The sequence below is a fragment of the Haliotis cracherodii genome, unplaced genomic scaffold, assembly GCF_022045235.1.
Source record: "Haliotis cracherodii isolate W230 unplaced genomic scaffold, xgHalCrac1.p SCAF_2, whole genome shotgun sequence".
In the NCBI taxonomy this organism is placed as follows: Eukaryota; Metazoa; Mollusca; class Gastropoda; order Lepetellida; family Haliotidae; genus Haliotis; species Haliotis cracherodii.
Genome location: NW_027266275.1, coordinates 49205960 through 49221504, shown reverse-complemented (window position 1 = coordinate 49221504; position 15545 = coordinate 49205960). Strand labels below are relative to the sequence as shown.

Below are 15545 nucleotides of genomic sequence, written 5' to 3'. Positions count from 1 at the left end.
ATATTTCTTTCACAAAAAAATATGAAAATAATAATTTTCCTTTTTTTATTTACCTGATTAAAATCTTTCAAAACATTTGAATTATTAAACTTGCAACTTTTGTAAATGATAGAGCTCTAACGCAAACACAATTCAAGACACCATTCAAGACAATATTCTGAAAAGTATTCTGAAATCAACATATGAACAAAAGACCTGTCAACATGTAACACTAAAACCAAGAGATGGCATCTGAGATTAATGTTTGATATAGAAAGTGAAATGAAATGGAAATTTTGGTTATATACATTACAGCATTACTGGCATCCTGAAAATAAGTTTGTCTGTCATCATGTCCAATCATGTTGTATAGAGTGTATAGAGCATTGTTTTTGACCTATCATTGTACTCCATGTTTAGGAGATCTGTCCTGAGAGTCCTGCCAACAATCGAATCCGGACCATCCGTGACCTCAGTGACACAGTGAAGAAGAAGAGGTTAGAGGAGGTAAGGCTGAATCAGCAAGTCCCTTACTAAAGCCCAAACTATCCTGCTTGTCAAGTAAAAGTAAGCATTTCTTTGTATACCCTACCTCTATTACATCACAGCCATAAATCCCATAGTCTGGATATCATCACACTATGAAATCCTTCATATTTTAAATAGATGTCCTCTTCACTGTCGGCTTTTCTTAATTATCCTGTAGGAGAACCTTATCTCACTCCCATTGCTACTGCACATGTTTGTTGTTGGGGCCTGTAAAACTTCTCTTCTTTCCGAGCATGTCTTCAACAGAAGACATTTTCAGAGAAGTTAGCACGTTTAGTTTGTTTTCAACTTATTTGTACGGTTTTCAAAGTTAAACCGAAACCTATTAGTAATATTCCTCTGTTTTTATTCTGAAGAAAATTGCTGAAAGCCTGCTGCCACTGTGTCTTCTCCATGCTTGAAGGTGTCATGCGGTGAGGTGGGAAAGCCTGCTGCCACTGTGTCTAACCCATGCTTGAAGGTGTCATGCGGTGAGGTGGGAAAGCCTGCTGCCACTGTGTCTTCTCCATGCTTGAAGGTGTCATGCGGTGAGGTGGGAAAGCCTGCTGCCACTGTGTCTAACCCATGCTTGAAGGTGTCATGCGGTGAGGTGGGAAAGCCTGCTGCCACTGTGTCTAACCCATGCTTGAAGGTGTCATGCGGTGAGGTGGGAAAGCCTGCTGCCACTGTGTCTAACCCATGCTTGAAGGTGTCATGCGGTGAGGTGGGAAAGCCTGCTGCCACTGTGTCTAACCCATGCTTGAAGGTGTCATGCGGTGAGGTGGGAAAGCCTGCTGCCACTGTGTCTTCTCCATGCTTGAAGGTGTCATGCGGTGAGGTGGGAAAGCCTGCTGCCACTGTGTCTAACCCATGCTTGAAGGTGTCATGCGGTGAGGTGGTAAAGCCTGCTGCCACTGTGTCTAACCCATGCTTGAAGGTGTCATGCGGTGAGGTGGGAAAGCCTGCTGCCACTGTGTCTTCTCCATGCTTGAAGGTGTCATGCGGTGAGGTGGGAAAGCCTGCTGCCACTGTGTCTTCTCCATGCTTGAAGGTGTCAAGCGGTGAGGTGGGAAAGCCTGCTGCCACTGTGTCTAACCCATGCTTGAAGGTGTCATGCGGTGAGGTGGGAAAGCCTGCTGCCACTGTGTCTAACCCATGCTTGAAGGTGTCATGCGGTGAGGTGAGAAAGCCTGCTGCCACTGTGTCTAACCCATGCTTGAAGGTGTCATGCGGTGAGGTGGGAAAGCCTGCTGCCACTGTGTCTTCTCCATGCTTGAAGGTGTCATGCGGTGAGGTGGTAAAGCCTGCTGCCACTGTGTCTAACCCATGCTTGAAGGTGTCATGCGGTGAGGTGGGAAAGCCTGCTGCCACTGTGTCTTCTCCATGCTTGAAGGTGTCATGCGGTGAGGTGGGAAAGCCTGCTGCCACTGTGTCTTCTCCATGCTTGAAGGTGTCATGCGGTGAGGTGGGAAAGCCTGCTGCCACTGTGTCTAACCCATGCTTGAAGGTGTCATGCGGTGAGGTGGGAAAGCCTGCTGCCACTGTGTCTAACCCATGCTTGAAGGTGTCATGCGGTGAGATGGGAAAGCCTGCTGCCACTGTGTCTAACCCATGCTTGAAGGTGTCATGCGGTGAGGTGGGAAAGCCTGCTGCCACTGTGTCTTCTCCATGCTTGAAGGTGTCTTGCGGTGAGGTGGGAAAGCCTGCTGCCACTGTGTCTTCTCCATGCATGAAGGTGTCATGCGGTGAGGTGGGAAAGCCTGCTGCCACTGTGTCTAACCCATGCATGAAGGTGTCCAGCAGTGCGCCTTCTGATCCTCCTGTCTACTTTGTTTACCTCAGCCTTATATTTCTCATCATCATGATGCACTGGGTTATGACTACGAAAGTCCCAGGTATGGTTCTTAGGGTGAGAATCTGGCACCTGTCCCAAACTGTTTCAATGAAATTAAAAGGGGCTTTATCAATTAATGCCTAGGGTACAACCCAATGACATGAATGTTTCTACACCTCACATGCTAGAACCAGTTCCTACTGGGGTTAAGTTCAACACTTCGCCGTGGTTGTCCTTGACCGTCAACAGGCAAATGATGAATATCGGAGCTTACGTCACTTGTCAGGAATATACCACATGTTACCTCCCCTTCACAAGGATTTTAAGGACTTGCTAGGAGATACAGGTGAGATAGGATCAAGTTGGTTCATCCATTGTGCCATGGGTAGCATTTGGAAGATGCAGCATAATCTTGTGTCTCCCCAAAATGTGAATGTCAGGCAAACTTGTTCTTACTCAGAGGCGTTATTTCCTCAACCAACTTCGCTCACAGATATCTGAGCTTGTCAAGAAAGATGTTGCCTCTCAGTCAATCACATTGCTGGAGGGTGCACGGGTGGCCCAGTCGTCTAAGGCTCCATGATTAACTTGTAGAGTTGCGTCCCTTGGGCATGCCAGAAACCTATGATTGTGGGTTCAAATCCTGGTTCGCCAAGATTATGTTTCTAGGTTTGTCAGCACCTTACCTGTACTCGCGGGTTTCACCAAAGTGATAAATGTCTGAGACCTGCATCACTTTGGGCTTTCCTCCCACGTAAAGGTGACACGCCGTAATATAACTAGAATACTGTTAAAAGCGGCGTCAAACCCAACTCACTCACTCACTTACTTACATTGCTGGAATTCTTTGACTGGGCACTTCACACAGTACTAGACGAGGTTCGTTTGGGGAACTAAAGTGAGATTCAACGTTGTGACTATCAACATGCCAGAGAAGGCTCATAATAAATCCACTCCCAGAGTCTCCCAGAGCCAACAGCTATCCACTTAAAAGAAGACATGTCACGTCTGGACAAGATTTGTTTCGCGCCCTGGCTTGGAGAATTCATCATGCCCCTACTCTACCGACAACAGAGATGGCTCTTATTTTCAACAATGCCATAGGCGAAGAGGCAAGCCTGTTTTCAGAGGCACGTACCTAACTTTTTCGAAGGGCCACTTGCTCACTCAAACCCTATGAATCGGCCTAGATCTACAGGATGCAAATCTTCATGCTGCTATCCACTCCAGTTTTGGTCAACAGATGGAGATCCGAGTTTCTAGTTCTCTCATTTGGCATATCTATAGCCATGACTCTTCACTTGAATAACCACACCGATTATAGGCTTTGCACACCTATGTCTAGTCAGGCTACACAGCTACATCAACGACTTTCTCCCTGCAGATGAGGATCAAGCTCAAATCCAGCAAAACACCAGTTTCCTGACACAATTTTTTTTAGGGAGACTTTACGTTTATTCAGATTTGCAAAGCTTGTCATGTACCAGAAAAGTTAACATACTGGCAGATTGTCTTTTCCGGAAGAACAAGACAATAACAACAGAATGATCTTGATCTCTGCCACCTTTCTCAACAACCTTCTGGTGATATGTCAGTCCAGTACCAGGTGGATGCCCTATCCATGAAATGGATGGACTATCCTGTTTCTCTGAGTCCCCTGTCTCTGAAGTAGTGGCACTCTCATGGAGACCTACTTCTGCCATATGTGACACCAGATGGAATAAGTTCTGTCAGTGGCAGAGAGGAAAAGGATTGGGAAACGTGGACATTACCTTACCTATTGTAGCAGATTTCATTGAGACAGGATAAGACATTTAGACTAGGACTGAGACAGGTAACATGACAATAACAATAAAATTCCATGGTTACACAAGTACAAGTCACTGGTGCTCACATTTCATTCTGACTATGGGCACATTCCTTCTGACTTTTTATGTGATTGAGTAAAGACAAAGCTTCAGTCAACTTCAGTGTATACACAATCAGATCATTTTATACTATATCTAAACACTTTTTGACAGGGCTCCGGTTCAATTCAATTCTAAATGAACATTTTGTACCCAACTTAAGAGCTACAGCAGGTACCTTGGTAGGGCCGGGTAATAGAGGGGCGGGTACCGGGGTAGTAAATTTGGACTCGTCCCAGCCCTCATTTCTCTAGCATAATGGTGTCTCCATAGGTACGCACCCAGTACTCAATCAACTTAGGAAGTCTTTCCTTCGAGAGGATATCTAAACCCCAAACTTCCCAAAATTAAGTTTGTCCATCGTCCTGTCGTCCATATGACACCATATGAGCCTCTGACAAAAGCTGCACTCCTACAGGTTTCAAGGAAGACTGCTTTCCTCCTTCCCATGGCAGCTAAGGTCAGAATCACATGCAATCAGTTTCTCCTCACCCACTCATTGGATTGGAGCATTATGACTCACAGTTAGAGTTTGTTGCTGATACCAGTCTGAGGCACTTTGACTGCTAGGATATACCTGAATTGGAAAGACTCCTGTGTCCAATTAGAGCTCTGAAGCAACTCCTAACAGCTACTGAAATGCTTAGAAGACAAAGAAAACAATTGTTCATCTCCTGCTAGCCATCGTCCTATAAAGACATCACAGAGGCTATCATAAGGATTGCTAAAGACCACTATAAATAACAGCTACCATCATGCACATCTATCCACGTCAACACTGGGGACCTGCCAAGCCCCACCAACTAGTTTAGCATCATGGAACTCTGTTGAAGAAGTCGTTTCAAGTTGTCAATGGAAATCTCACAATACGTTCTCAAACTAAATTTTTTGTTGATATCCAACCTGCTCTGGGAGGGCTATATTCACTGGATGATTAGTGGCATCCCAGGTTAGAGTTTCTCAGTAGCTCTGTCCCCCTTTTCTTTTGAGAAATTGGAAGAGGGGGAGGAGGGGGATTTGAAGATTCCAGGAAATACAAACTTTGAAGGTAAGTGAGGCTTTAGGTAATTTGTCAGACAAGGTTGCACAGATCATTGGTTATCGGCTGTACTCATATTATGAGATCTTGAGGCGTTCAACCGAATTGATGCTGGGATGGAGTTTCATCCAAAATAGATATGACATCAGATTACCAGGAGTGACATCATTGGAACCGGAAGGGATCACCCACAGAAATGGAAGTGACATCAGTTTAACCTTCGACGTTACATCATAATACCAGAAGTGATGTCAAAGAAATGGAAAAAAAACCTGTACTCTCTGAAAAAGAGTCATGTCGTATTCATTTTCCTTGTCATTTCTGTATGTATATATTTCACTGCTGTCCGCTATTCAGGATTACTAAATACCAGATCCCATCTTTCTCTCTGGTGTGTGAAGCCCTTTTCTGGTGTCCCCTGCCGTGATAATGCTGGAATATTGCTAAAAGCGGCGTAAAACCATACTCACTCACTCACTTTCTCTCTGGTGTATTCTGGGCAATGGTATTTAGAGTTAGGGTATTCAGTAGGGCTGCAACAATACATGCAGGTCATGATACGATACGTATCTTGATATTCCAATCACGATACGCTACGTATCTCGATACACAAGAATACATAAAAACAGATATCAGTACTCCAGTACTCCAGCATTTGTTAAGTTTCAAGACATGTCAAGATTGGACCTTTCATGAGTTTGGAACAGTCAAATTATTATCCCCCGCCACGAAGTGGAACGGGGATATAGGAATGGGTGCCGTACTTCCATCCTTCCGTCCATCTGTCCGTCACATTTCGTTTCCAGAGCAGATCTTGAAAACCGTACTATATTTCTTCACCAAACTTGGCACATAGATAGGTCTAGTGGTGAACTGGTGCCTTTTGATAGTTTGGGATTTAAAAAAAATATTTTTTTTGAGTTTCCATGGCAACAACTTTGATTTAGACTGAAAATGACGGTAGTCCTTGTTTCCAGAGCAGATCTTGAAAACCGTATCATATTTCTTCACTAAACTTGGCACAAAGATAGGTCTAGTGGTGAACTGGTGCCTTTTGATAGTTTGGGATTTAAAAAAAAGTTATTTTTTGAGTTTGCATTCGAGTTTCATTTCTTGTCAGTAAGTTCTGCATTGCTTGTGTGAATGTTCCTCCAAAAGTGTCATGGACACGGTTGTTGCATTCACTGACTAACTTCATGCAGAAACACAACTCCTTACAAATACAATAGTGTAACCGATCTTAAACCTACTCAACTGTATAAACACTGCCTCCTATCCTGTATGTATTCTTGTCAACCATACTCTGTACTTCACTTGCTTTATAACGGTGTTAGAACCTACACCGAAACCATCGCTAATAATTGTAATAAAGAAGTTGTTCTTCCATATGTCTCATCCTTACTCATTACAAATAAAGTTACATATTCTATCATAAACTGCAGATGGCAAAACAACACCAGTAATACCTTTTTTTAGTGCTGCAATTAGGCCATTTACATAAAGGCCCAGTGAACATAGTTCACAGGAGCTAATGCATTGAACACAACCGGACATGTCATTTTGGCGGGGGACATGAGTATTTCATGCTTGTTTTATAATTACAAGACTACTGAAGTTGTTAAGCTTCAAAGTGGAACTTTCTCTAACTTTCTCTAACAATTCAAATTTCAAAACATTAGAAAATAATCAATGTACTTCACAGTCTGAATAGTTCAACTTCAGGTTCCTTTTAAAAAAAATTGAAATGTCAACGCTGTGGGGACAGTGATGGCCTCTGGACACTGACAATGTCTTCTGTTTGTTGAGTCTAAACGGAGGTGGAGTCATGGGGGGAAGATGACCAACACATCAGTACATGCTCTGCCCACCTAACACAATCTTTGATGTACATGTCAGAATTTGGAGAAAAAAATAGAATATTAGTTGTTTATGATTCATAGTGTAAAAAACATTTATCGAGTGTCATGCGCTTTAAAGAAACACATCATACCCCTTCAGAGAATTTAGGTGAACGAATGGGTATTACAGACTAGGTCAATAATAATATGAAATTTCATATAGAACATCACCAGACACAATGATTTACCATTAATATTGTATTTCCTGCACTCATAGGCATTGGTTTATATGCAGAGATTAAGATTACTGTGTGTATTTTCTTGTAAACTAAGCCGGAAATAGCAATCGGCTGTACACATGTGTTCTCCCAATCTACCAGTTATTCAGTTAAAAAGTACCCAATGATACAATTTCAAAGAATTTTTATGAAATGGTCAGAAAAATTTGTATCTGAAATTACTGTTTTATCAGGAATAATATATACCAGTATCGTGTTACTTTAGTTTCAGCTTTGAATATATATATTTAAAATTATAAAAACCATAAGCACATGGTAAGCGTAGCACTTTGGTTCAGGTGATTGCTATTGCAGGATATTTTTATGTATGGAACAATTTGACCAGTCATCGTTGGGACTTCCCGCACTACATGTATTTCTTTTGTGAAAACGTTGTGTTGACATCAAATAGACAAATTGCCACAAATATGCATTTTAACGTGTCAAAATATGGCATTTATGATATGTGTATCCATTCTCTGGCAACTAAAGTTTGTTTCAAGGCGTCAATAACGGTAATCTGACAGTGGTTGCTGTAAAAAACGGTGAGTTATACGATGTATCGATCACTTCACACACGATTAAAAGAAAAATTGATGTAAATATCAAACAAAATTTTGAATAAAATCATTTAAATTTATTACAAACATAAGTCCAGATATACAGTGAACATGCTTTATTATAACCAGATAATATAATAATTGGATTGAATTGCGTTCTTCAGTCCGAATTTGTTGACTGGTATTCCTGTGTTTCTTGCTCACGGTGATCAGCTGATAATGTTTTTTTAGATTGGGAAGAATATGGTGTCAGTGTAAAACTTACCCTTATTAAAAATGTAAGTAAGATCTGGGAACCATATTACCGTGCGCTTTATTGAAGAGGGCAATGGCGAGGGAAAACGACTTAAGATTTGCATTCTGTATCGTGGCGTATCGATAAATAGGCCCATGTGTGTCATGTATCATATCGTGGGTCAAGTATGGCGATGCATTGGAATATTGGTGTATCGTTGTACCCTTTGTATTCAAAGGTATTATCAAACAATAGTTCTCTTTGTGAATAATTCTAAGAATACAACCTCTATTACATAAGGAGCAGTCACTCACCTCCACAAATTATCTGAAGCTATGTGATGTTGGTTATTGGAAACAAGTGACATTATCCACATCAGTGCAATAGCACTTAGCGTGGCCTAAGGTTTTCCTAAAGACTAATTTGGAGACTGGATTTAATAGTGTGATTACAGCCAAAAAACGGGATTTACGGCTATGATGTAATAGCTAGAGGAAGTATTCTTAGGATATTGTTTGATGTTTCAGTTCGTTAAAGAGTGGAATCCAGTGTAAAAAATTTATAATGGAGAACAATACTGTCATTGTACACTTAATGTAAGGAGCATGCATGTCATGTTCCAGTTCATTGATGTACACTTATGCCACACATATGTTATAGCATTTATTGATTCCAGCCTTGCATAGTGCTAAAACAAGACGACAAATCATCCGTAGGGTGTGGGCATGAGGCATGATACAATCAAACTTTTAAACTTATGCTATCTCACGATTTGGATCCTTTGCATATCTTCAACTTCTTAGATCCTATATTTAAACGTGCTACAACCATGTTTCCAGCTTCTGAAACAAAAACATTCAACCGAACACACCCCAGCATCTCCATGGTTACAACCAACAACTGGGTCAATTCCGTGCTCCGGTGCATGTTAAGCTTGCGTGAGCTGACCACGTGTGTACCTCTGCCAACTCTTCCTGTTTCTCATCGCTCATTTTTTCATGTGGTGAAGTGTTTTGACAACTGCGAGGAGTTCTTTGTTTTTGTCTTTTGCCAAGTTTCAGTGAATTAACATTGCCTAAACCATGGGCAAAAAGGGTAGACAATATCCGACATACTCTATGTCGGACCCTCACTCCTTGTGTTGTGATTGTCACGGCAGTTCTTGTTGGACTCCGTTGTTCAGAGTGTCATTCTATGCCAGACAGACCATCACCGACCAAGTGGTCTCTTCACCCAACACTGTTTCATTGGATTTGCCAACTTTATTGGCCCCAAGAAGTAAACCTCTTCGCCACCCACTTCAAAGCTCAGCTATCCTGCTTCTAGCTTGGGATCATGATGTGTTGGCAATTTCCTGGGAGGGTCTCAAAGTCTACACCTTTCCGCCAACAGGGATCTTTCTCTGAGTCCTGCAGAATTTAGCGGCCACCAGTCACCTGTCTCTGTCCAAGTCACCTGTCTCGCACCCTATTAGCCAACACACAATTGGTTCCCCATCTTGCTAAGTCTCACCCATGAACGATTCCATCCTCTTCCGCTCCGCATCAACCTACTTCTTCAGTCTCAACCTCAGTGGCTCCATCTGTCCCTTGCAACACTCCATCTCTGCATCTTGCGCCAAGCCAGTAGCGAAGACCATCACTGCAGCTCATCGTTCATCAACCACAAGCCTTTACAATCAAAAGTGGACAGCCTTCGAGACCTTTTGTCCTGTTCATGACATTTCAACTCTACCTCAGCTTCAACCACTCATAACATCCTGAACTATATTCTGCAAAATCTGGTTTCCTGTGATTATGAGCCACTGGCAGAGAAGGACTTCGAGACACACTCAAAACCATGCCAGGTCCCTCTTGTAGGCTGGATTAGCTTGTCTAAAGAGACTTTTTTAGTCTTTACCTGCGAAGTCACCACTAGGCGCAGTCCTTCATAAACTAAGAACAGTGTCCTGAACCTTTATTCCGCTCACCCCTGCCTTTGGTATTGATGTAGGGTTTGGTTTGAAGGTCTTGGTTTGCTTCATGCACTCGAATGTGTTTGATTATCTTGACGAAGCGTTAAGAATTACCAAACCTAGCACACCCTATTGTCCGTGGGAGATATAGTGTTGTGTTTTGTTTGAAGATCGATGCCTGTTCAGGATGACATACGCGAAAAAGCATTCAACATTTATTCCCGATCTCATGCTGTTTCGTTTGAGCAAAACGTATCAGGATCATCGTTAACACCAGTTGATTGTGTGTTTTTTGCCGCTCACAAGTTCCTGTTTTCAAGACACTAAACAATTTGATCAACAATTCAAAATAAACACGGTCTAGATCCTGCTTCCTCGTGTATATCTCACGGTTGTAGTCTATGCAGGCTAGGGTATCTACGGCCCACCATCCAACCGTGGGATAAATGCAAAGTAGGATATTTATACAAATTTGGAAATTTTAGTTTAAATTATATATTTATATACTTAACCTATCTTACACATGATATGCCCACCCGATGATCCCCGTATCTCACTTTCTGTACCCTTCTCTGCAAAAGAGAATGTTTTGGCAGAGGTACGCACGTGGTCAGCTTGAGCAAGCTAACCATGCATGTGAGCACGTAATTGACCCAGTTGTTAGTCGAAACCATGGAGATGCTGGGGTGTGTTCGGATGAATGTTTTTGTTTTTGAAGCTGGAAACATGGTTCAAACTCGTTTCCACTTAGGATCGAAGAAGATGAAGATATGCAAAGGATGCAAATTGTGAGATAGGATAAGAATATATAGATATATACAATTTATACTAAAATTTCCAATACTTTATTGTCAGAAGATAAAGAGTTTTTCTGACTCCATACTGTTTGTTCCAGAATGCAATAGAGGCACTATGGAAGAACATTAGTGACCTCCTCCAACCCCAAGTAAACACAGAAAGTCGGCTTGTTGCTTTGCACTTCCTAAAGTGTCTCCTGGAGGGACAGGTAAGTTGTAGTCTGGTCCTGAAGTGTCTCCTAGAGGGACAGGTAGTTATGGATTGGAGAAAACATGCTTACGAGGTTTTGGTAGACAGAGCATGCCCTGGGGAGAGGGAAAAACCAAGGGGGCGAAGGGAAAGTGTTTTTCCATACTTATGAACCGTCTAAATTGATTAAATGTTATAACGAGCATCTATAAATGAGGCGCTTCCTGAAGACGTAATATCATAACTTGGACGTGAAATTCGCTGACTTGCCAGGCGGTCAAGAGCACTTCGATGTGTCAACAACAAAACACAACTAAAATACTTACTTTTAAATGAAAGTGAAATCTTCAGTCTCTAAATGTTTGTGTTGCAATATTCCACTTCTTTTAAACTTTTCAAAACGAAAATTCGAAAATTTAAAAGGTGTCTTTTGCTTTACACGATTTACGACTATAAACAATCCAACTGTTACATAGAGGTAGTTGTGACGTAACGGCTAGCAATGACTTCACGTGCAAATTGTGCACCATTGATAAGCACTTGTTAAAAAGCACATGTTTTGAAACTTCGTTGTCCTTTCACTAGAGACTCTGAAGTGGAAAGATGAGCGACGACGCCTTTCATTTTGTTACCCAGTCTTCATTCACTGTACACATGACATTCAATGACACACATGTAGTCATTTTTTCAGTTACTTGGTTAAACCTGGGATTTGAGGTTTTACATTCAAAGTAAAACCTCCAGAAAAAAAATAAAACCTCATGATAGGTTTTACTTTGAAAGTAAAACCTCACAATAGGTTTTAATGCCTATAGAAAGAACTCTCTTACTTAATAGAGATCCCAATGAATAAGTTTATAAAGTGTCTTCTAGAGTGAGAGGTAAGCTGTAGTGTATCCTGGAGGGACAGGTAAGTTATAGTGTACCCTGGAGGGACAGGTAAGTTATAGTGTATCCTGGAGGGACAGGTAAGTTGTAGTGTCTCCTGGAGGGACAGTTAGTCGTAGTGTCTCCTAGAGGGACAGGTAAGTCATAGTGTATCCTGGAGGGACAGTTAGTCGTAGTGTCTCCTAAAGGGATAGGTAAGTTGTAGTGTATCCTGGAGGGACAGGTAAGTTGTAGTGTCTCCTGGAGGGACAGGTAAGTTGTAGTGTCTCCTAGAGGGACAGGTAAGTTGTAGTGTCTCCTAGAGGGACAGGTAAGTTGTAGTGTCTCCTAGAGGGACAGGTAATTGTAGGCTGGTCCTGTAGTGTCTCTTAGAGGGACAGGTGGATGTAGGCTGGTCCTGTATAGTGTCTCCTATCCTCTTTTTTGTTGTTTAATATTTGCAGTCAAGCAGATCTGATCTGATATGTTTGATAAGATTAGTTCATGATACCACTGCATGAGTCTCTTCATGCAGGTGTTTTACTGATTTTCTAAAATGTTACTTTCCAGCTACAGAATCTTGGTATCCTTAGAGGACATTTCTTTAAGGTCATCAAAGCCTTGACAGGTCCTGACGATCTCTCACACAGGTACAGTGTAAGACAGTATAGTAGGGCGGTTAAGGCTGGATTTTAGTCAAAATGTGCACTTTGGGTTAAAAGCACCAAACTTGGCACACTTACACATTGAAACATTCCGAACATTTCTGGATATGGATCCATCTCAACAGCGCCACCTGGTGGTAGAAAATCCAAGATGGCCGCCAAAATGGTTAAAATCTCTTTTGACGTCAATGTATATTCAATATATCATCCTTATTTTGTCAATTTTATTCATTTATATAAAATTAATTGCGTCAATGTTGTATATCATTCAAATCTAATATGCAGCGCCCACTGGTGGCGAAGAAAATTCAATATGGCCGCCAAAATGACTTAATTTTCAAAAAATGTCAAATGTTTGTCTACAATAACAGTATCATTTGCTCATTTCAATCATTTCAATCAAATCTGGCTTTAAAACAATTCCAAGTGATGCTTTACTGAATGTATAAGCTTTTGGTACTAAAATTCATTCATTTGAAGCAATATCTGTATTCCGTAAGGCAGATCTGGGGAATATATTAGACTGCATGAACATGATTAAAATTCTGTAACTGAACTTGGAATGTCATAAAGATATTGGACCAGCACTGAAACATGCCTTTTTGATTCTGAATCATTGAGGCTACCTAACTAGCAACACTTATCCGCGGACATGATTCAAGGTTGAAACAAACTTTCAGAGGAACATTTCCTTCTGACTGCCATAAACAGTATGTACCTGCCTCTTTGAAAGCTCTAGTCAGTATGAAATCTGTAGGACCAGGTATGAAAAAAACAATCTTCAAGCATTCCAAACTACAGTAAACTACGGTTATAACGAACTCAAAGGGACCACTAATTTTAGTTCGTTGTAACCGTAGTTCGTTATAAACATATATATACACCATATTTACAGTGAATGACGTGGACCTAAAAAACCAGATAGTTATATCCGCCAGTTCATTATAAGCGTGTTCATTATAAACATAGTTTACTGTATCTCAGAACATCTTGTCTTCAAAGTGTGAAATCTCGGTGCACCAGCTCATCAACACAAAGACAGCACTGAGACCAAGAAATACAAGTCCCAGGTTACTTGGTATTAAACAAGAAAACTTGATCTTGTTGACACATTTCAAAATATGGTGTATTTGAACAGATATAGCACAGTTTGTGGTGTTTATGAAGATGAAGGTGTGGTATACCCACCAACATTCTCAAAAGATAACATCTATCGTAATCCCTGCTCTACAACAGCAACATATTCACTTCATGGTACCAACATTTCACTATTGCAGCAGCGTTCAATAGCTGAAGAGGAAGGAACATCACATGTTGTTCTTTTGGCTGAAGAAAGCACACAAACAAGGAAAACCATTTCCAAACAGCCCATAGTATATACTAATGTACCCCCATCCTGTTTTAGCAAGATGGGTAATGATATGCTTCAATTGAAAGGACCTTTCACCCAGGATGTAGATAGTGTTAACACAATGCCTGACCATGAGTAAAACTGGTTATATCACATGAAGGAAGTACTGGGAAAACAAGACAAACATAGCCTCCAAAACCAATTGCGCATATGCCAATGTTCTAGAATGTGCACACTCTGTTGCTATGATACAGTATTCAATTAATGTGGTAAAAAGGGTATTGAGCTTTTGAATCCTGGTCAGATGCATGTGCTTACCTTGGATGGACCACTATACACACTTGCTAAAACAATCCAGTGGAACTGTCCTGAATTATATGATGAACTTCCTTATCATGTTTGGTAGATTTGCTTATTGAAATAGTTGCTTACAGGATTCTCAGAAACTGTCCCGAAGGAAGTAGATGGAAAACTGCAATCTGTGCTGCTGGAATTGCCCCAGGCAGATTTGCTGATTCCTTCATCATGTGTACCCACATTACAAACATCAGACATATGTGCGATATAAGGAAACAGAAGCGAACACAGACGATCCTTTCAGAAACTGGTGTGCACTGAAGTAAGCTGCTCAGCCCGTTTCACTACTGGCCCCTTGTTCTTGAACAAGAACTTTGCATATTGTGCCTGGTGGGTGCAATTCAAAAAGCAGATTTCCCAGATTTTTGCAGCATCGCTGTTATATTAATGGCTTGCGTTTCCCAGATATGTCCCACTTACAGTAGAGCACGAGCACCGCTGTACCTCGAATATTTTTCCGGTGGATTGGTGACACACAAGACTAAACGGACATTCTCTTGTGTGTCACAAGGTCAGACACATGAACAATTCAAAAGCCGAATGAAAGGAGACGGAGGTGCAGTTGGATTGACTGAAACAGACGAGAGTTTTCTTCTAGAGGCCCACGGAATTCAAAGACATTGTCACTATTTCATGCCTTCATATGCTTGGGATACGTGTCAAATATTTCCTGAAGTCACCAATGCTTTCCCATCATCAGCAGATATCTCTGACAACACAATGCAGATTCTTGAGCGGTTTGTCGTTCTCACTGGTTTATTTGAAAGGTCAATGAAAGGCAAAATCTCTGTTCATGAAGATCTCAGACAATTGACATTTCAACCCAAAGAAGGAGCTCTGAGACAGCACTAATGCATATATGGGGACAGGTGCTTGACAAACGTCCCACACTACAGAATCTTGTAGTCAGGGGTTGGGAGGGGACATGCAGTAAAATATGGATACCCAAATGGACAACACTTGGTCAGGCACAAAGAAGTGTTAGAAACTAACACTACACCTGTAAGAAATATTGCAAGCCTTTGTAAACGTCACACTGCCTGTTTTGAGTACAGTGCTATGTGATACTTTGAAGGAAAGTGTTCACTGTAAGTGAATTATGGAACCGTAAACACATACATTGAACTGATATTCCTGGTCCTACTTAAGTAGGAAGCAAGTTAATG

General features: G+C 41.4%; 1 protein-coding gene across 2 annotated transcripts in view; it reads left to right on the top strand.

Moving 5' to 3' along the window:
• The window catches only part of LOC139468165 (tuberin-like), a 179242-nt gene that overhangs the window by 21462 nt on the left and 142235 nt on the right, over window positions 1-15545 (top strand). For both annotated transcript variants that reach the window (XM_071249953.1, XM_071249954.1), the window contains exons 3-5: window positions 400-486; window positions 11048-11158; window positions 12577-12656. In XM_071249953.1, coding sequence (XP_071106054.1) covers window positions 400-486; window positions 11048-11158; window positions 12577-12656 — 278 coding nt within the window. The remainder of the gene's footprint in view (window positions 1-399; window positions 487-11047; window positions 11159-12576; window positions 12657-15545) is intronic.